General features: G+C 39.1%; 1 protein-coding gene across 2 annotated transcripts; it reads left to right on the plus strand.

Moving 5' to 3' along the window:
- Positions 1-1195: 1195 nt before the first annotated feature.
- Positions 1196-17189, plus strand: LOC133473240 (COUP transcription factor 2-like). Of its 2 annotated transcripts, none has more exons than XM_061764823.1 (3): positions 1196-1956; positions 6627-7154; positions 14473-17189. In XM_061764823.1, the coding sequence occupies exons 1-3, from the start codon at positions 1527-1529 to the stop codon at positions 14745-14747; spliced, it is 1233 nt and encodes a 410-aa protein (XP_061620807.1). In that variant the 5' UTR covers positions 1196-1526; the 3' UTR covers positions 14748-17189. The 2 variants fall into 2 exon arrangements, with proteins under 2 accessions (XP_061620807.1, XP_061620815.1); XM_061764831.1 differs by lacking the exon at positions 14473-17189 and adding an exon at positions 7760-11327.
- The last annotated feature ends 5949 nt before the right edge of the window (positions 17190-23138 follow it).

Consider the following 23138-nt stretch of genomic DNA (forward strand, 5'->3'; position numbering starts at 1 on the left):
GTGTCCCAATGCGTCCTTCTTGTGTACCCCGTACGTCCTTGTGTCCCTCAAGTACCCCCCTTGTCTCACCTTGTGCCCCCATGGTGTTCTCCTTAAACCATTGTAGCCCCCACGTATTCCCGCCTCGTGTCCCAATTATTACCCCCACATGCCTCCCTTTTTCTCTTGTGTCCCCTCTTGTACCTCTCCTTTGTGTGCCCCTTATTTCCCCTCATGTACCCCCATTGTTCCCCTTGTAAAGTACCTTTTTATGGACCTGATGTGTGCCCTACGTTTCCCCTTTGTGTCCCGATTGTGGGCCCCATGTGCTCCCCCGCCCCCACCCCCCTTCTTGTGTACCCATATCCCATTCCCTACCCCCATGCACTTTTCTTGTCACCCATATTGCCCCCCTTCTGTCTTTTCTTATGTCCCCAGTGTGTGCCCCTTGTGTCCTTTACCCTATCTGGCCCTTTGTCAGTGTGCGACGACGTGTCTGGACGCTGGGCCTGAGGATGTTTGCAGCAGTGAGTCAAACAGCATTTACACACGACTTAGCATCAACACATATTGGCTTGTGAGGACCAGGTGTGGACCACTGCATGTACACAATGTACAACAAAACAATGTACTGCTACACTATGTTGAACTACACAATGTAGATGACAGTTACAGTCCAGCGCGGCCAATGGGTGAGTAAAGTGTTATTTCTTATTTGTACAATGGTAAACTTATTATCTACACGAGTTAGACAGAACTAGTTTGAAGATGAAGTTTTCTTTGTATGGTGACGTTTGACCCTGGAACAGATTACCTCCATTATTTCCGATATGAAGCTGAACCAAATAATCTGTTCCTGGGTCAAACTGTCACCATTATGAAACCTTTGCTTTCCTAGCATTCACAGCGGGGATGAACATAGTGTCATGCACTACTCCTTGGTAACACCAGGGGGAGTCATGTTGCTGCTGTTGCATGCAGCAAAGGGTCACAAACACAGGTCACGTGGTCAGTGCAGCCTCCGCACACGCGACGTACAAACACATTCGTGCGCGCGTGCACGCACACACAAGCACACGCATACACATTGTCGTACACGCACACTAACACACACACACACTCCCCTCTTGCTTTTAACCACGCCTCCCATGACTACATCACGGCTGATGTGACATCATCAGCTCCTCCTCGTCCTCTTCAGTCGTGAAGCCCAAAAACATCATCAGACCCATCAGACCACCACACGTGCTGCTCCTCTTCTTCTTTATGTGCTTCATTGGTACCGTTTGGGGGAGCAAGCCGTGCCTGGAGAGTTGGTTATAACAAGCTGGAGGACCAGGACGTGGATTTTATTTATTTTTTTTATTCATTGTTTTGTTTGTTTTACATAGGATAAGCTTGTTGGGTGGTCTCCATGGACGCTCCTCTTCTTTCTCTGTGGATGTCATCCGAATGAGCGTCTTTAATTTTTTTGTCACTTTATCATCTAAAGTGGTGTTGACAAGAAAAATAGAGAAGAGAGAGGCGGGGGGAGTTTAGTGACGGACATGGCGATGGTGGCGTGGAGGAACCCAGAGGAGGGCACGCTCTCCTCCCCGGTGTCGCACGTTGCTCTGCCTGTGCACATGAACCCACCGCCGGCCTCCCTGGAGATGCCCCCGGCTGCAGCACCACTCAACACCACCACCACTAATAGCAACAACAATAGTTCTTCTTCGTCGTCATCGTCGTCGTCGTCGTCCGACAAGCAGGCAAGCGCGCACATAGAGTGCATCGTGTGCGGCGACAAGTCAAGCGGAAAGCACTACGGCCAGTTCACCTGCGAGGGCTGCAAAAGCTTCTTCAAGCGCAGCGTGCGCCGCAACCTGAGCTACACCTGCCGGGCCAGCCGAACCTGCCCCGTCGACCAGCACCACCGCAACCAGTGCCAATACTGCCGTCTCAAGAAGTGCCTCAAAGTGGGCATGCGAAGGGAAGGTACGCGCCAGCCGCCCCAATCGGGTCCATTCTCTATTGTATACGCCAATTCTTCTCCTTCCGCATTTTTCAGTGCTCCAAAACATTACAATTTCAACATTGTCATTCACCTTATACAGCACATATTGGGAACTATTTGTCATATTCCCCAAAGTCCTACTTTCCCCAAAATTCCAGATTTTCTCTGAAAAGAATTCCCTTTGAAATGGAGACATTTATCAAATTCAACTCATACTTCCATATTTCACAGAGGATTCAAATCATTCCAGCTTTTGCTCATTCGGGACATGTCGAGAACTATTAATCGCATTCCCCAAATTCACATTTTTGTCAATATTCCCAAACCAGTGCAGACAATTTACATATTGCGGCCTCCCTCCACATTTCTTGAGCAATTCAAACCATTTGCACTTCAAAATGTTCAGCCCATTCATATTGACATATTGAGAAGTATTTATGGCATTCCCCAAATTCGCAAATCAATTTATTCTACATTGCCACATTCCTATACTTGTCATTGTTCCATTTTCCTTGACAACATTGCCAAATTAATGCAGGCACTTGACGTATTTATAGCTTGCGAAATAAAATTCACAATTAAATTCTCAATTAAGAGATATTAACAGACATGTTACATATTCACTTCCTCAACTCTTGATCTATTCAAATCATTCCAACTTCAAGTATCACATTCAATATTTTGACAATTGAATTAATTCCCCAGCTTTTCAGCTCTTTGGAAATTCACACCTCATTTCAAAGTTAAATTCTCTATTGAACACCTTTTTGTCAGTTCAGGGATGTCCACTGGGGGCCACATTATAGATCTTTTAACATTCACATTTACAATTTTGAAAAAAATGGACACATTTTCTCTTTTACATTTAAAAGATCATTTAAAATAAAAACTCTGATACCTTGTCTCATTGAACTTTTTTCCCCCCAAAATTAAACCCTAACCATTTTTTAAATAGATTACATTTAAAAAGTAAATTCTAAAAAAAATAATAATAATAATGAATGGCCTTCTTCTGGAATTTATATTAAGCCCAAATAATAGTAATTCTGGGCCTAGATTAAATTTGGTGGGGAAAAGCGGTCACTGTAAGGTTTATAATATTGACATTTTATGAGAAATTAAACATTTGATATACCAGAATTAAAAATATAACAAAAATGATGACGAATTTGGAGGAAAGAAATTGAAAGTAAAATTGGGCCCATTCAGTAACTACAACCTCAGTCAGATTAGACACCCTAAGGTAGTGGAGAATAGTGTTATTTATCTCAGCCAACAAATGAAGAGAAAATAAAATATAGTTATTATTAAATATAATGAAAGACAATATCAGACTGATCATATAAAAACAAATAAAAACAGAAGGGTTTAAAAATGACAAAAGGAAAAAGGAACAATTTTAATAATGTTCTGGATTCCAATAATACAATTTGGAATTTCAATTCAAACACAATGATCAAACACATTTGGAATAAAAGAAATATTGAAATCAAAATTAATACAGGCAACCTTTTTTCAAAATTGCAATTTACAATTGCCAAATCAACTCAGGAAACAAATTTTGTAACTAGGAGTCAATATGGATGCCATAAAATATATATAGTACCATAAGATTTATCTCAGCCAATCAGAAAAGGTTATAAAAGGTTTAATTAATCAGCCTTTATATGGGTTGCATTGTTAATGTGTATAAACTGCACTCTGAATTACCATCCAAATAATATCACCAATGTAAATTGACCTGAATCATATCAATGTAAACAAATCATCAAATGAAAATTAGAAAGAGTAATATTTCACCCAAAATTTAGTAAGACCCCAAAAAGGTTAATACAAGTAAAAACAAAATGTGACAAGTAAGTGTGTGTGTGTGTGTGTGTGTGTGTATACTCTGAATTATCACCCATGTAATATCAAGTGTACGTGATCGGAATTGGCCCCATGTAAACAAATCGGGATCCAATCCAGATGAAATGGCATTCGTGTGTTTGGGTGGAGCCAAAGTTTCAGGCAAGAAGTTGAGGAGGTGGGGCATGGGTCCGTGTGTGTGTGTGGGAGGGTGAAACCAACCGGGACGCCAAGAAGACAACCAGTCCTAAATTTAGCACCTCTCGCAACCCCCCCTGGCGTGACGGCGGAGAGGCTTGCACGCGATCCAGAATCCATTTTAATCCTCTCCCGTCTTTAAAGTGTACAGTGTGGTTTTATGGCATATTTGAAGCATATTTGGTCTTGTTAAATGGCACATTTAAAGTAGATTTAGTGGGGAGGTTTTTCAGTGTATATAAACTATATTTATTGTATTGTGCTGTTTTATGGTACCTGTATTTTACATATATTAGGTGTTGTTTTATGGCATATTTACAGTGTATTCCGGGTTGTTTTATGGCACAGTGATATATATTTAGTGTTGTTTTTATGGCACATTTCAACTATATGCTGTAGTGTTGTTTTGAAGCATATATGAGGTAGTTTTAGTCTTGTGTTATGGCACATTTAACGTGTTGCTTTATGACATCCTTATATATATTTACTGCCTTTTTTGGTGTCTCCCATCTGTATTTATTGCAGTGTTTAATTTAAAGTACATTGTTTTAAGGATATTTATTGTATAATGTTGTTTAGGGCACAGTTAAAGTTTATATAGTGTTGTTTTACGGCAGAATAAATGCAATGTGTTGTTTTATGGCATATTTAAAGTAGATTTCGGGTTGTTTTATGACACATTTATGTATATTAAGTGTGTATAGACTTGTTCTATTGGATATTTAAAGTAGATTTAGTGTTGTTTCGTGCCATGTTTTGGATGCATTTATTGTACAATGTTGATTTATGATATAATTAAAGTATATTTGGTGGGCTTTTTTATGGCACGTTTAGTGCATAATGTTTTATTTTTGGTATGTTTTTCAAAGTATGTTTTTGTTTGTGGCACATTTAGTGGAAAGAGCAGTTTTATGGAATAGTTCTGAATATTTAGTGTTGTCTTATGGCCCTTTTTTAATGGTATGTTTTAAGTACATTTATTATACAATGTTGTTTTATGACACATTTAAAGTATATTTAGTGTTGTTTTATGGCACATTTAGTGCATAGTGTTGGCATATGGTGGGAGGAAAAGGTATGTGAACCCTTTGGAATTTCATAAATTGGTCATAAAATGTGGTCTGGTCTTCATTTAAAGCACAAGAATAAACAGTCTGGTTACGCTGATACCACACAAAAATGTTTTCTCATTTTTATTGATATTTTGTATATATATATATATATAGAGAGAGAGAGAGAGAGAGAGAGAGAGAGAGAGAGAGAGAGAGAGAGAGAGAGAGAGAGAGAGAGAGAGAGAGAGAGAGAGAGAGAGAAATATATATATATATATATATATATATATATATTTATATATATATATAGTATTGGGCGGCACGGTGCGCGACGGTGGTTAGCATTGTGTGGTGTTCTCTTGCCCAGAGTCAGCTGAGATAGGTGCCAGCATGTCCGCGACCCTTGTGAGGATAAGCGGTACAGAAAATGGATGGATGGTTGATCCTCCTTTTGCAGCAATAACCTCAACCAAACATTTCCTGTACGTGATGTGCACAACGATCACGTTGAATTTTGGACCGTTCCTCTTTACAAAACTGTTCCAGTTCAGCAAGATTCCTGGGATGTCTGGTGTGAATAGCTCTCTTGAGGTCATGTCACAGAATCTCAGTCAGGTTGAGGTCAGGATTTTATATATAAACTTCTATAAAGCTGGAAAAGTTTACATAAGTACAGTATCTCTAAAAGACTTACTGTTCGTCAGTCCATGGTTAGACAAATTGATAGCGCAGAATGCTCAATGAGGTAAAAAAAGAACCGTCAAGTGTCAGCTGAAGACTTATAGAAATCACTAGCACATGCCTGTCGACAAATCTACCATACCTAAAACATTACACAATAATGGGGTTTATGGGATAATACTAAAGAAAAACACGTTACAGTCTAAAAAAAAAAAAGAAAAAAAAAAAAAAACAACAACATTGCTGCACGTTTGAAGTTTTCTAAAGAGCACTTGAATGTTCCACACCACTACTGGAAAAATATTCTATGGTGAGATGAAACCAAAGTTGAATTGTTTGGGAGGAACATTACCCACGACATTATCCCAACTGTGAAGTATGGGGGAGGGAGAATCATGGTATGGGAGTGCTTTCCTACCTCAGGGCCTGGACAGCTTGCTATCAGCAATTGAAAAATGAATTCACAAGTTTATCAAAATATTTTGCAGAAGAACTGGCCATTAATTGAAGCTCAAAAGAGGATGGGTGTTGCTGCAGGACAATGATCCAAAATGCAGAAGAAGAGATAAATATGTGTTCTGGAGTGTCCCAGTCAAAGTCATGACCTCAACCCTATTGAGATGCTGTGGCATGACCTCAAGAGAGCTATTCACACCAGACATCCCAGGAATCTTGCAATGGTTTTGTAAAGAGGAATGGTCCAAATTCATCCTGATTGTTGTGTTATGGAACATTTACAGTATAATTCTTATAGTATAATTCTTTCATGGCACATTCGTGTATATTTAGTGTTGCTTTATAGCACATTTCAAGTAGCTTCATCTTCTTTTAGTCCTCTGTCTCCCTTGTTTTCATTGTTTTCTATTTTTCAGCGGTGCAGAGAGGCCGCCTCCCCCCGGCACAGTCGTTTCACGGCCAGTTCTCTCTCAGCACGGGCGAGCCCTTACAGTGCCACTCTTACCTGTCAGGTTACATCTCGCTGCTACTGCGGGCTGAGCCCTACGCAACATCGCGCTTCGGCTCCCAGTGCCTGCCGGGCGGCGGCGCGGTGGGCATTGAGAACATCTGCGAGCTGGCGGCGCGCATGTTGTTCAGCGCCGTGGAGTGGGCCCGCAACATCCCGTTCTTCCCCGACCTGCAGGTGTCAGACCAGGTGGCTCTGCTGCGGCTTACCTGGAGCGAGCTGTTCGTGCTTAACGCGGCCCAGTGCGCCATGCCGGTGCACGTGGCGCCACTGCTGGCCGCCGCCGGCCTGCACGCCGCTCCCATGTCGGCCGAGCGCGTGGTGGCCTTCATGGACCATATTCGCGTCTTCCAGGAGCAGGTGGAGAAGCTCAAGACGCTGCACGTGGATTCGGCGGAGTACACGTGCCTGAAGGCAGTCGTGCTGTTCACCACAGGTACGTGACGTCATCGCCAAGCTCCCGCTCACCAGCCCACCCTGTGCAGTGGCGGTTTTAGGCCAATTTTGCTGGGGGGGCCGGGCTGGGGCCGGGGTTTTGTCAGAGATGCACAGTTTTACACACACAAGCACAAGCACGCGTGCACACACACACACCCACACACACACACATACGCATATATAAACAGACATGCACGCACACCCTCAGAGGTGGCGGAACAACTTGTGGAGTGGGTGGGCACAGAGCTCAAGGGGCACTTCCAAATATGAGGACAACCAGTGGCAAGCGGTCCATTTCAGACCTGACCTTCAGTGGAGACTTAAGTGATCTAATCAACCTCTTACAAGGGTCGCAGGACTGCTGGAGCCTATCCCAGCTATCATTGGGCAGGAGGCGGGGCCCACAATGGTCGTCCACCGTGCCGCCGGTTTAAAACCAGTGGAATAAAATATGAATTATTGGATTTAAGATAACAAGACCATTTTCCCGCTTTGCATTGTCCCACGCTCATCCTTATTAATTGGCTGCCGTTGCTAATTGTGTCTATGGGCTTATCTCATTTCTCTAATTGCAACTCCCGCACTCCTCTGTTTACATGCTAGCGACTCCCACCAGAAATCCCGAGGAGATTGAGAGAGGAGCGAGGGGGGAGGATGGACAAATGTTAGCAGAAATTAGACGATTGTTCCTCGGTGAAGCCATTTGATGGAGACGGCAACTAAAGATGATGTTACGTCATTGATGAGTGTCGAACGTCAACCATCTCTGTGGGTGAATTATTACTATAACCACATATGTCCCCTTATGTCTTGTATTTCAAGTGTGATTCAATTAAAGCCAGATATGATCAACACTGTTACTCTTCACAACTTTGTGGATGCATAGACGATTGTGAGTGGTTTATCCCAAGCGCGTCTCCATCGCCACCCTCACACCCCGCACATGTTTGAACTGACTTGTAAACATGTATACAGTGTTGAAGTGTTATGCATGACGTTGAATGCAAAAACAGAGTAGAACCATCTTAAACATTCTTATTTTCCTTACGTGGCCTAATGCATTTGACAAAATGGCAGTCTAATTAGTAATAGGTGGTTGTTTAGGTGTAATAACCATGAACCACTGTAATAAGTCATATTAGTAATAAATACTGCCCAAAATAGAACAGACACTCGTCAAAATATGTATATCCAAACTAAAATAATCAAGGAATTACTAAAACAGAAGCTTAACTACATAATTAGAAGTCCCGTTCCATTTACTATCTAGTTGGTACACGCCCATTTTCATACTTTACTGTTGAGGAGCAAGAAGACTTCCACATAGGATACATCAGTGGTCCCTTGATTTAAAATAGCTTACAGAACCTCCACGATGCTCGATCCTCACGCCTCAATGCGCATTTAAGACGATACGCTCCGTAATATGGCACCATGAGAACAACTTCCAGGTCTCTTTCAATGTAACGAGGAGCTAGTAACGTTGCGCACTGCCAGCTCAGTAGTTCACTGCCAGCCCTCCAACTTAAAAGGGATATTTGACTTCTATAGCCGTCAATGGCAGCGAATGAGTTGTTTAAGAGACTTGATATCCACCCTATGTATCATGGGCCCAGACTCATGGCACTGAAGGTACTGGGCAAATTACATTAACATGGCAACAGAAGCTGTAATCTAATTGGACAAGAAAAATCTAACCCACACACGACTGGAAATTGAACAGCCATGACACGTACTTTGAAAGGAATATAATGGACAGCTGGGATTAACTGTATTTTAATGTAAAATGTAAATGCAGATCAGTGCTTCTGATAGTGTTTTGACCAGGACACTCTTGTAAAAGAGGTTTGAAAAACTCAATGAGGTTTTTCTGGCTGAATAAAGGTTTGAAGCCCGTGACTGTGTGCCACTGAGGGCAACCATACTGACTTGTTCATGTTACTCTTTGATAGGTTGTTACATGTAATTATGCTACTGATAAGCAACATATGTTCAGATAGGCTCTCGCCAACTGTTGTTATTAATACTAATGATATTGTTATTCATTTTATTATTATTATTTATTTTATGTACAATGTCCTCTGGTATTTTGAATAGTGCCCATTATCCCTCGCTCCCTGTAATGTCCATCTGTGCATTTTCCGTGCCGCTTATCCTCTCGAGGGTTGCGGGCGTGCTGGAGCCTATCCCAGCTATCTTCGGGCGAGTGGCGGGGTACACCCTGAACTGGTCGCCAGCCAATCGCAGGGCACATAGAAATAAACAACCGTTCACACTCACATTCACACCTATGGGCAATTTAGAGTCTTCAATTAACCTAGCATGCATGTTTTTGGGAAGTGGGAGGAAACTCGAGTACCCGGAGAAAACCCACGCAGGCACGGGGAGAACATGCAAACTCCACATGGGCGGGCCCGGGATTTGAACCCCGGTCCTCAGAACTGTGATTGAGGCAGATGTGCTAACCAATCGACCACCATGCAATATTTTTGTTTAGGAATCTTAATTATTATTATTATTGTTGTTGTTCTTATTATTATTACATTGCATATATTTAAAAAATGTCAAATCTAATAATGTATTATATAAGCAACAAATCAACAAATAAAACAAATAACTTTTATACACATTTTTTGGTCAAGTCAGATTTAGAAACAAAGGACATAAAAATACAAAATTAAGAATAAAAGAATACAAAATGCTTTTAGACATTTAAAATAGGTTTGTGAAGTCTTAATAATTGTTGTGATCAACATTTCAATAAATTGTACATAAAAAGTATATAGGTACAATTTTTGTAGAAAGATTAATTTTTGTATTTTTGGGGAAAAACAACAATATATGGAGATCGTGGAAGTAAGTGTTTTTGTCTTTATTATTTTTACTGCGTTTAACAGAAACCTCAGCATTTTTTTTCCCAGTCAAAATATTTCTTAAAATTGCATTTCATTGGACCCTTTTCAAATCGAATTTATGCATATTACATTTTATTAGACTTTATGTTGTCTGCATGCTTCAGTGAGGCATCAGTGACCTCGTTTGACTGCTCCCAAAATGTGTCATTGTAGACACATTTTTAAAAAGCATCCATCTTCCAAACTCAATATGTTAGGCAGCATAAAAGAGGGAAATAAAATAGTACTATTCGATAAAAAATGTATACGTATTTACAAAAAGCAGCAGCATCTTATGTAAGAGGTTCAGTCAGTGCAGTAACCTCACTTGACTCGCTTGAACAAGGCCGCCCTTAAAGCGACAGACGTGTGTTATGGAAAAAAAAGAAAGAACTGCATCAATTATGTAGTGTGGAAGAAGAATCAAATCTCATATCCTTTATTTTTGTATTGCTTCTTTAAAAAAATAAATAAATAAATACTTTAATTTACTAATCATTTCCCCCCAAAATATGATATTTCTTTGCTACCAAAAATGCTCTAGTTGTGTTTTGATTGATTTGATTTTTGATTTATTTCAGTGCAGTTTTACATTTATACATTTATAAGTACATTTATTTAGTTTTGTGGTTTTTGTTTTTTTCTTCCAAGTATAGTGCTGTTTTCTGTCCCATATAAAGTATATTTAGTGCTATTTTATGGCAGATATATTTACTGTGTAGCGTTGTTTTATGGCATATTTGGTAAATTTAGTGTATTATGTTGTTTTAAAGCACATTTAAAGTACATTCAGTGTATGGTGTTGTTTTATAGCATATTTAAAGAATACTTTGTCTTGTTTTATGGCACACTTAAAGTACATGGAGTGTATGATGAGGTTGTTTTGTGGTATCTTTATAGTACCTGTAGTTTCTAGCATTGTTTTATGGCATATGTTAAGTATATTTTGTGTTGTTTTATGGTACATTTGGTGTGCAGTGTTCTTTTGTGGCATATTAATAAAATGGTACAGTATAAAGTAGATTTTGTGTTGTTTTATGACATTTCAAGTCTATTTCACGTACAGTCTTTTATGACATATGGCAGAGCTAGTGTTTTCGATAGCGCATTAGATTGACTGTCATTCTATGGCTTTTATATTTACTGCATAATCTTGCTTTTATTGGCATATTGGCAACAATAGTTTTTGATTAATGTTGTTCTATGGCACTTCTAAAATAGGTTTTGTGTTGTTGGAAGTCCATTTACTGTATTGTCTAGTGTTTTATGGCATGTTTAAAGCAGATGCTGTGTTGTTTTTCTCTGCACAGTCGATTTTGTGTTGTTTCATGGCACATTTAAAGTAGATCTAGTGTTTATTGTTGTTTTATGCTGTGTTTGTAGGCATATTTCTTGTTTGCTGGCAGCAAGTTCTTATGTGGCTGCGTTTGGGTCCATATGAGTCTGTGTGTACACGTGTCATCAAAACGGGACACATGACAGCGTATGTGAACACTGGCTGCTTCTGCTGCTGCCACGTTGCAGCGCGATGTCCTACATTTGGCGGCGGCCATCTTGGCGGTGGCGTGCCGAGCGAGCGGGTCAAACGAGGTCGTGCTGGATGTTTATCTCGGCGGCGGCTTGCAGATTTGTTGTTGTCGTCTCGGACGTTCATGCGCTGTTGATCTAATGAAGCCACAGACTCATTACGTGATTGTGTCGTTTAGTTTGATGTCATAATATCATTTTGAAATGTCCCATTTTAATGAGTTGTGAGCAGATTTAATATTTGATTTGACATTCAAATTCACTCACTAAGATAAAATCACATTGCCATGTTTTATTCTTTGAATGACAATCAATGAAATCATAAAATGTAAGGGAGTGCAATGTGTTTTTCAGAATAAAAAGCTAATGTGAGAATATAAATACACATTTTCTATTCATTACAGATCATAATAGACTACGAACCGTCTAGCTAGTGAGATACTATATGTCAAACTCAGGCCCGGGGGCCAAATTTGGCCCACGATGTAATTATATTTGGCCCGCCAGACCATATCAAATGTGTATTAGAGCTGGCCCGCCAGTATATAGCACATGCGCCACTAATATTACAAATCCCAGAATGCTTTGCTTGTGTGTTGCGCCATCAGTCTAGACCGGCGAGCGCCCCTTCCCTTTCTATTGCAGTCATTAGCAACTATGCTACCAGTCTCCTCGAGCAAATTGACACTTCCCCTTCCCAAAAATGGCCAAACAAAAGATGGAAAACAGTTAACTTCCAAGACAGGTGGGAGGCAAATTATCTGTTCACTAGACCTGTTTGCCGTGTGCGGAGCAACGTGGCTTTTAACAAAGAATATAACATCATTGAATTCATCCATCCATTTTCTGTACCACTTTATCCTCACAAGGGTCGTGCTCGAGCCTATCCCAGCTATCTTTGGGCGAGAGGCGGGGTACACCCTGAACTGGTCGCCAGAATTTTTTTTTTTTTTTTAATGCCCTTTATCAACTCCTAGGTAGGGATTGTTAATAGTTTGAAGTTTGGATTTTTATTGAAGGACATTCTTATTTTTTTGGGTTGTTTTGCTGTTGGCCTTTGAAAAAAGATTTACATCAAAAAGAAGGGTAGTTGGAGATAGATAAATAGAAGATGGAGAGACGGAAGAATTCATGTTATCTATTTAAATAAAAAGAACAAACAAATACCACTGATGTCTTTTATCGCAAATTAGATTTTTCGTGTTTATAATATTAAAGTTTGTTTATTCCCGATTCAGTGTTGAAGCAAAATGTAAGTTTGTTGTCATATGATAAACTTTTAACGCTACATTTCTGCAGAGAAGGGAAACATGCACATTGCAGTGATTTTTCATGAAATACACCCCTCCTATAGATAGATAGATAGATAGATAGATAGATAGATAGATAGATAGATAGATCAACTTTATAGTTGTATGCTTTCTACATTTTTACATTCATGGCAAAGAAGTGTCACAAAAAAGGCACCAAAAAAAGTATTGAGTCAATCCTTTGATGCTCACTGAACTGTGGAGTTTGACGAGATTGATATGAAATTCTGAAATTTTGCTTTATACTTTTGTTTCCTAAACTAATTTGGTCGAATGAGTCTCACCCAAAAAGCCAAAGAAAGTTAATTAAGTCTTGCTTTGTTTGAACTCGGTTTTGTGTGACTTCAGAGGCGTCGTTTTAACGAATGCGGCAAACCCTCGCAGATTCCCAAATCGCCATTCGCAAACTCAACTCATTCACCGATTAGTGCCGATCCTTGCATTTTTCTGCTCTTTCTGTCACGCCCTAAGATGGCCAATGGCTCCTTCGCCGAGCACTGAGCGATGCGGGCGAACTTGAAAATCGTGAATCCGCGACTCACATCTGCACACACAACCAACAAAAAAAAACTGCCATATTGGGAAACTACATATCCTACTAACTACATATACAGTACAACATGACGCAATTGTCAAGGAAAAACTGTCCTGGTCCCTGTAGCTACAATCTACTATAACAGAGAGTGTGGATATTTGAGAGACTCTCTGCAATAATATCCCAGCGTACAGGTTTTCCGAGTTACGAGTCGACACTTGGTCGATTTTTGTTTGTGTTGCTGGGCAAAATTTGGACTAAGAGCAAGCTTGAGCTACGCCGCCACTCGAGTGAAGTGAAAATGAAAACAAGAAGCATGACCGTCGCCGACGCACTTCCAGGTGTCTCCTGATGTCACTCATTAGGCACACGACATTACAGTTGTTGTTATTGTGACTCGGCTTGTCCCAACGTACACTTATTATACTTACACAATGTTTGTTATTACACATTATTACTCTCTTATTATGTTTTTATACAATAGAGTGGTATATTCCTAAAACATAACATTATTTATGTAGGTATTTTGGGGAGCTGAAAAGGATAAATGGCATTTCAATTCATTGAATGGTGAATATTGATTTGATATAGTATATTAGTTATGGAACAAATTAAACTCATAAATCAAGGTACCACTGTACTTCAATGGTTGTTTTTTTTACCCAATAAGTGCCCCCCCCCCAAAACAAAAAAACCTCCATCCTTGGATCACTGAACTGAAGTTTTGCAAGATCCTTGTTGGTGGATGTACATTTTGTTTCGTACTTTATATTTGCATGCCGATTTTTTTCATTACTGTTGTTTTGTCAGATTAATGTCACAGAAAAACCAAGCAAAAATAAAATAAAAAAGTCAGTGTTAGTAAAATCTTGGAATGTCTGAACTCTTTGTTTTGGGTGACTTTGGAGGCATAGTTCCATAGAATAATCGTGGCCCAAACTCGACTTTATATGTATTTTCCCTGAAAAGTTGTCAAGAGTTTGCCCGCCTCCAGTTTTTGACCCACCTTGTTCCTTTTCCGTATTCTCTTCCCGTTCCCGTCGCGGCCAGATGCGTGCGGCCTGTCGGATGCGGCGCACGTGGAGGGCCTGCAGGAGAAGTCGCAGTGCGCGCTCGAGGAGTACGTGCGCAGCCAGTACCCGAACCAACCGAGCCGCTTCGGCCGCCTGCTGCTGCGTCTGCCGTCCCTGCGCTCCGTGTCGTCGGCCGTCATCGAGCAGCTGTTCTTCGTGCGCTTGGTGGGCAAGACGCCCATCGAGACCCTCATCCGCGACATGCTGCTGTCGGGCGGCAGCTTCAACTGGCCTTACATGCCCGTCCAGTAGCGCCCCCGTGTGGTGGGAGGGCGGCAGAGCTGAGGTCAAATCTTCTCCAGGACAAACTTACGCAGCCCCAGACATGATGTGGCGGGGGGAGGAAATAATATGGCCACAATATAGATATAACATGAGCACAAAATGCTTATTTGTGGCAACAAAATACTGTTCTGAACACCTGCTAATTTGCCTTTCACAAATTCACCTAGACGTATTTTGCTGTAGAACGTTTCTTTAGCTATTTACTGAAAAACTCACCTATTCGCAGCGGCCGTGTATTTTGTGCTATTTCTGTCAAGCCCGAGGATGCCACGAAATGGCGCCAAAGCCCTGGCCCCATACCTTCGCCTCTACGTTACAAGTAGTAACAGGTAGAAAATACAGTGAATCAATGCATATTGGCAGTAATCACTGAAAACACGTATTTGCAGTTTTTGGGCTCTTTCTAAAACACGCTAAGATGTCACAAGATGGCAACAAAGCCCTAGCTAATAGTAAAATAGTAATTGGTGTCAAGGAAGTACAATATGTTGAAGTATTACATCCAAACAGTTCTCAGATCTTTGTATGTCTAGAGGAGCTTGGTTTAGCATGGGTTGTTACTGAGAGTCTCTGCCGTTTGTCCATGCACAGTATAAGCGCACTTGCCTTTCATTTGGTTTTCAGAATAAAATCATCTGCAAGCCATTTATTTTGAAGGGTAAAGCTGTAGGATGACTTTGAAATCATATTTAAGTGTTTTGGGGTCATAGTTCGTAATACAGTTACAATTTAAAAAATGTATTTTGGCAAGCTAAAATCTTTTGGGAGGGCATCAGTTCCTGATGGTTTTCCTCAACTCTCAGCACGGCTCCATTTTACTGTAATTTATGGCCACAAAATAGGTATAACGTACACACAAAATACGAATTTGTGGGTTTAATATCATTCGCATCAACATTTTACGTTAGATTATGGGGGTAAGCAAATGGAGCATACCTTCGCCTCTACGTTACTTTCTGCAGTCGAGAAGGTGCGTTTCATTTACTTACCCAAATGTCCAGGAAAGAGATTAATATTATTTATGCATTTTGTGTGCACAATTTACCTACTTCATGGCCACAAATTAACAATTTGTGTGTGTGTGTGTGTGTGTGCGCGTGTGTGTGTGTGTGTGTGTGTGTGTGTGTGTGTGAATTATTTCTTTTCCCCCTCTGTCATGTCTGTGGCTTCGTACAAACCTTTCGTTTTTTGAGATTACTGGTCTTTTTTTTTTTTTGCCGCGTCATAAAATATGTATTGCCCCCTGTGCGTGTATATTTATCATTGTTGTCATTTTTGAGAATGTTTTAAAAAGGCAGCAGGGCTTTTTCGTGATATTTTTTGCTGTGGTTTTGTCAATATTTCTTTTCTTTTTTTTATTATCTTTTATTTTTTAACCTTCCAGACGTGGCACTTTCTTTCCTTTTATGGACTAAAAAAAATAACAAAACATAAAAATTTCACGCAAAAAGCACGCACAATCTTTATGCTCATGTTAACTGTTAGTACGACTGTCAACAAGAATGCATTAAGTATATCAGTAATGTCATTACTTTTTGAAATAGCCAACGAAAAGCAAGCCGCTACACATTTTGTTACATTCATATTTTTTATTTATTTATAATTGTGTTTTTATTTACATTGTTGTTGTTTTCACAAAACATAGAAATGACAAAAAAGTAAGCAATTGGGAGATACTTGCTTTTCATTCTGCAGCGATCTATTATCTTAACAGCAATATCAATATATATATATTTTTTTAAAACCTCAACCAAATTTTGCCATTTTGGCAATCAACAAAACGCTAAATTTGGAACGCAAACATGCAAAAAAAAAAAAAAGATAAATAAAATACATTGAAATTCGTATTGGATGTCGCCAATAACATTTCTGTTATTTTACTTAAAATATTTTTTTTCAATGATCGGTCACATGAACGAAGGAGAAATGACTATTTTATTGATAGTTACGATATGGCAGTATATGAATTTCTTGTATTGTATTATTATTATTATTTCTTGTAAGATGTGTAAAAATGTTTGTCCACAGTCTTTTAATTATTTAAACGAAAAAAAGCAATGGCATTACTGTACGTGTTCGTCTTTTAAGTCTTTTCAATTCAGTTAAGTCAAACATGTACATCGGTTGCACATGATTAAAATATGTCAAACTGTAATACAGTATATTGTTAGATTATTTTCGAGGAATAGAGGGAGAAATAATGTCAGTTTACCAAAATTTTAATCATGTGCAACCGAAAATGAAGTACTTTTTTTTCTTTCAGTGTGTGCGCGTGCGTGTTTGTGCTCTTTTTGGACAAGCACTGATGTACTTACTGTGAAAGCATATTTCTACTGTGTTAAATTATAACTCAAGATTTATACAAGAAAAGAAAAATGATGAGAATAAAGTGTATTTCATTGATTTTGACACGTTCAATTAGTCCTGTGCCCATGTTTGTACGTGCATGCATGCGTGCGCCTGTACTTGTGTTTCTCTGTGTGTCTGCGCGCGTGTGTCATTTAAATATTTCCAATGGATTTTTTATTTTTTTATATATTCAGTTATGTATAATAAACAGAAACATGGTGGAATAATAATATTAAAATTTAATTTTTAATTTCTTTATTTATATATTTTAAATTGTTTACATAAAGTGAGTTTGAATAAGGTTAAATGGAAATGATAATTAATGTAAATTTTACATTTCATTTGAACTTCCCTTAATAATATTAACAGTTAATATATATATATATATATATAAAATATATATATATATATATATATATATATATATATATATACACACATACATACATACACACACACACACTCACGCTTATTTCATGGTTATTGATAAAATAAGAAATCCTGAAAACACTAAAACAATTAAAGTATCACCACGTGCACGTTACTATATGCAAAAACGCAAAACGTAAAGTTTTAAAGTTTTTTTTTAAACAATAATACGTGTTGTTTTTTTTGTTGTTGTTTTTTTTTAATAATAATAATAATGTTGACAACTCAAAATTGTCCGTAGGTATGAATGTGAGTGCGAATGGTTGTTTGTTTGAATGTGCCCTGCAATTGGCTGGCAACCAGTTCAGGGTGTACCCCGCCTCCTGCCGATGATAGCTGGGATAGGCTCCAGCACTCCCGCGACCCTAGTGAGGAGGAGCGGCTCAGAAAATGGATGGATGGATGAATAATAATGTTATGTATGTATAAAGTTGTAATTGTTTTAGCCAATCTTTCTACTGCGTGTGTGCGCGTGTCTCTCTCTCTCTGTGTGTGTGTGTGTGTGTGTGTGTGTGTGTGTGTGTGTGTGTGTGTGTGTGTGTGTGTGTGTGTGTGTGTGGATTAAGCATCTTCTTGGTTCGGGGATTTAATGAGGCTCCCCTGGGGGCTCCTGTCACTCCGCTTTAGCCTGAGGAGCATGATGCTGGGGGTCCACCCGGGGGGGTCCGGGGCCAAAGGGGCCAACACGCACCGCGGGGGGGCGGGGAGCTCCGAGTGCCGCTGCTGTGGAGTCGAGACGTTCAAATCCACTTTCGTAATGAAGCTGCTCTTCGTGGACGCGACAATGTGCTATCAGCCAATCAGATGGCAGAAGAGGTCGTGATCATAGCGAATCAGATCACTTCTTGTTTCTCAACCTCGCCTACGTCTTTTGATTTGATTTGATTTTTTTTTTTTTAAATCCAAAGACTAACTTTGAGGGTTTTTTTTTAACGTTCCAAAAAACAAAAATATCTACATAATGATTTTAAATTCTGTGTGTGTGTGTGTGTGTGTGTGTGTGTGTGTTTGTAATGGTCGATACATTTAAAATCTGAATATGATTACATGAGAGCAATGGAAGTTTCCACATTCTTTTTATTTGTCCAAGTCAATCGACTTATCTCCCTCTTCTTAAATTTGTCTTTATTGAAAAAAATTGACACTTTTGATTATAATAATACATAATAAAATAATAATCCTTTGAATGTGTTCATTTTGAACAGGTACATCGGTTGCTAATCATCCAAATGTGTTAAACTAACATATTGTTTGATTGTTTTCAAGGAAAAGATGGGTGAAATTACGCCAGTTTATCACATTTTAATCATGAGCAAATGAAAATTAAATATTTTATTCGGTGTATGTAACACGAATTTAAGAAATATTAAACAAACAAATAAGTATTTGGCGTAATATGGACCTTAAAGCATGTGTTTCACTTTTAATTCATTTATGAGGGTATTCATTTTGTATTTATTATTTATAAGATAGCTTAAAAAAACTAAACTTTTGTTGGTGTTTAGTAGAAAATAAATGCATAATATTTGTGTTTATTTGAACATACAACTCCTGATTAATTGTTTTGTTGTTGTTTGTTTTGATTTACGATAATTTATGAGAAACTGCTCCTCACCTAGAGAGAGAGTCAGTCAGTCATTTTTAGCCATTGTTACATTTGTTACTTACAATAAATTTGTCAACTTCAATAGCGTAGTTTCAAATGTTTAAATATGTGTTGGTCACATTTCAACTCTCATGGATTCATGTATGTTTGTTCTTTTTTTTGGTGGGGGGGGGTCGTCTGATTGTCTCAAGGCTAAGAGCGTTCAAAGTACAAAAATGCTTTTATTTTGTAACGTTTTCACTTTTTTTATGTAATCCGTTTAACATTAGTAAAAGTTTCCAAACGATGAAAATAACATGTTTTTTTTTTGTTTTTTTTATCAGAAGAAGAAGAACAACAACAAAATCATGGTGGATAAAAGGAATAAAGTGGCGAGGAGAATTGCAGACATTCTTTTTTTTAGACACCAACAATATAAATTTAATACAGTAATAGTAATAGTAAAAGTATTTTGAAATGCACGCTTGTTGAAAAGCGATGGTGAATGTTTTTTTAATCCAAAAAACACCCCAAAAGTTATGATTGTTTTAAATTTGAAATGGTTTTTCTTTCTTTCTTTTTTAAACAGCACCAATGTACATACATTAATGAAAAAATGAAAAACACGCAACTCCAAATTTTGTGTTTTTTTTTTTGTGTGTGTGTGTTTTGTGTTTGGAATTTTTACAAATTCGCTTGATTTGCTTGTTTTTCACTGGACAGCAACGATGTGAAATTTCTGACACGTGCGACCTCTCAGTGGCCGGCGTCATTTTGTTTGTGTGCTGATCTTGATCGTCTGAGCCCCCCGTAACCTCGCGGACTGCCGGAGGAGATCGGAAGTGTGCACGTGGGAATTCCTGGAGGCTGACCGCTCGGAATGAAATTCGGAAGAAAAAGTGTACACAGCAGTGCATGGGGGAGGGGCAGCCCCCCCTTGGCTTTTGTTAGCAGCCAGCCAACCATCCATTTTCTATTCCGTTCATTAAAAAACAAATATTCAATTTTAGCTTCGATTTCGAAAGTTATTTTTATATTGTTTAAATGACACTTCATTTCTTTTTAAAACACTTTGTCTAAATCATTTAGAATGTATTTTAGTGTAATTCAGTCTAAACGTAAATTGTGCATTATAATAAATAATAACAAATAATTATACTGTATAAATAAAATTTGATTTACTTTTTAAATAATCAAAATTTTGAACTTGTTTTTATTTTTCATTATTTAATTTAAAAAAAAATGCTACAACTTTGTGTATTTTAAAATATAATTCAATTTTGTCTTCTTAAAATTAAAACAGCATTATTCGATCATGTTGAATTTATTGTATTTATATTTTAAGTTTATTGTTTTGACAACATGTTGTATTCTGTGAATCTTGCATGGTAATGCAAATGCATTTTTACTTTACTAATTTACTTTTAAAAAAATTACAAGTTTGTATATTGTATTAATTTCTTTAGAATGGGTATGTATTGTATAATCACATTCGATTTTAAAGTCAAGTAATTTATTTAATTTTGCAGTAAATTTGTGTACAATTGCCTATATTGTTGACTAAAAGACTGTTTGTACTAGATATAATTTGATTTTGCAAGGTAGTATTTTGGTTTAAAGGCAGAATAAGGAACAATTGTGTTTAGTTTGCCTTTAGAGCGCCCCCTACAACTCATCTGCGTGGTATACCATGTCTTAAAAATGCTCTATATTATTTATGAACATTAGACATGACGTTTGAATTTGAATGTTAACTTACGGTGAAAGAGAACTTGATGTGTCGGGATGGCCACTTTTGACTAAACAAAAAAAGTCAGCTGAAGCAAAGTGCAAGGTTATATTTTGGAGCATCAAAGACAAAGCATGCATCTCAGAAAAATGAAGGCAAATGAATGAGTGAAGCGTGTGCGTGTGCGCGCGCGCGTGTGGGGCTAATTGGTAGGTTTGCTAGCGTGCAAAGAGATACGTCTCTCTCTATTTGGGCATCTTACGTAAGAGCAACTGTAATCTCTTATATAAGCACCGAGGAGAATGAAATGCACAAGCTAAATTGATGCATTCACTGTTTCTTTTTCGTTTTTTTTTCCTCTTCAAATCCCAACTGTTTCATCTTCATCACATTCAAATGTCTGATTGACATGCAAGCCTGTCCATCAGCAGTGTTGGGAAGATTACTTTGGAAATGTCGTTGGTACAATTACAAGTTACACTGTTGAAAGTGTAAAAGTAGTGTAAGTATTTCTCAATTAATTCTCAATTTGTAATTTTTTACAATTACATTTGATTTAATACATTTTGATTATTTTTAATTTAGAAGGCATCAACAGGACCCCTGGATGTTTCAACAAAAAATAGGAGATCAAAACCACAGATCATTATTTCGGAATTAACCACATATTTGTTCTTTACACAAATAATGAAGTGATGACAAAACACGATGAATGTGTGTGTGTATTATGTGTGTAAAACATGATACCATGTTGACCTAATGACAAATGTGCACAATTTCAACCAGTGTCTCTCTGTGAACCCCTGGTGGTCCGTGGTGTAATTGCAAGGGGTCCATGAAAATAAAACGTATTTTTCAAAAGATCCTGACATTTATAGAAATAGGCTTATTTTACTCAAATATCAGAGCTACTTAAACTACAGAGGGTAATAGGACTTTCCCCCCTCTAATTTCATCTGTTTCACAAGTCTATTTCATTGTGTTTTAAAGAGAGATCTCGCTCCCATTCACATTGTTTACGTTACTGCACGATGCTGTTATTACAATATTTGTCAGGGTTGCTGTTCCAGCACCCCGAGTCCAGCCCTTGCGTGTGTGTGTGTCATGAGTGTTTTGCAGGGTTGACGTGTTGGAGTCTAGCAGCTGCACCTTGTCATCCTAATTTCACCTGACTGCTCTTAAGACACTGTGGGACTCCAACTCGTCGCCAAACTATCAACGGTCTACGTCGAGTTCGTAGCCTAGCCACCTTGCCTATCTTTTTGCTTCCCGAAGACCTCGTGAGTTTCTCTCTACCTCATTCTTGTTCTTTGTCCCCAATGTGCCATCTGCCCTTGCTCCCTGCAAACCAGTGCTCACCTCTTGCGGCCCACTGACAAGCCGGACTCCTACCCTGCCAGACTGGTCCTCGTTGGAACCCTGCAAATCCTGGATTTAGATCTCAGAGTTCCTTTGTTTACTTCCAAGCTGAAATAAACTTTTGTTCACAAACTCAATTCCTTGTCCTCTCTGCATCTGGGTCCAACTAGCAACCTGAATCCTGACAGCATAGTCTGGCCTGTCATGGACCCAGCGGAGACGGATCCCCTTCGCCAAACAGTTACCGGACAGAGGATGCTTTTGGAGCAACTCGACCAAGCCCTAATCCTGCTGATTCAAAAGGTACGTGACTTCTCACAAGCTCTCACGTCACTCCAAAATCAATTTGCCTCAGTCCAACCTTGCGCACAGCCGCCTGCTGCAGCATCCACCGCTCCCACTGCCCCCCTCAGCCACGTAATGCGTGAACCATACATACCTGTGCCAGCCCTTTACGAGGGCAATCTAGGGTCTTGTCGCGCTTTTTCGGTCCAGTGTTCACTTGTGTTTGAACAGCAACCACAGTCGTACTCCAGCGACAACGCTAAAATTGCCTACCTCATCGCCTATCTCCGGGGTACAGGACTCTCGTGGGCCACGGCGGAATGGGAGAAATGGTCAGCTGTCCGCGCATCATACTCTTCTTTTTCAAAGGAGATGAAGATTTTTTAACCAACCGGTGTGCGGGAGGGAGGCCGCTAAAACGGCTGATGTCACTCCGACAGGGCTCTCGCAGTGAGCCTGAATTTGCGATCACTTTTCGGACTCTCGCTGCCGAGAGCAATTTCAATGATGAGGCGCTACAGGAAGTTTTTCGGGGGGCCCTAAACGAGTTGGCCTCCAGGGATGAGCCAAACTCCCTAGATCAGATGATTGATCTTTCTATCGGACTAGATTTTTGTCTTCG

The sequence above is a fragment of the Phyllopteryx taeniolatus genome, chromosome 2 (assembly GCF_024500385.1).
Source record: "Phyllopteryx taeniolatus isolate TA_2022b chromosome 2, UOR_Ptae_1.2, whole genome shotgun sequence".
NCBI lineage: Eukaryota > Metazoa > Chordata > Actinopteri > Syngnathiformes > Syngnathidae > Phyllopteryx > Phyllopteryx taeniolatus.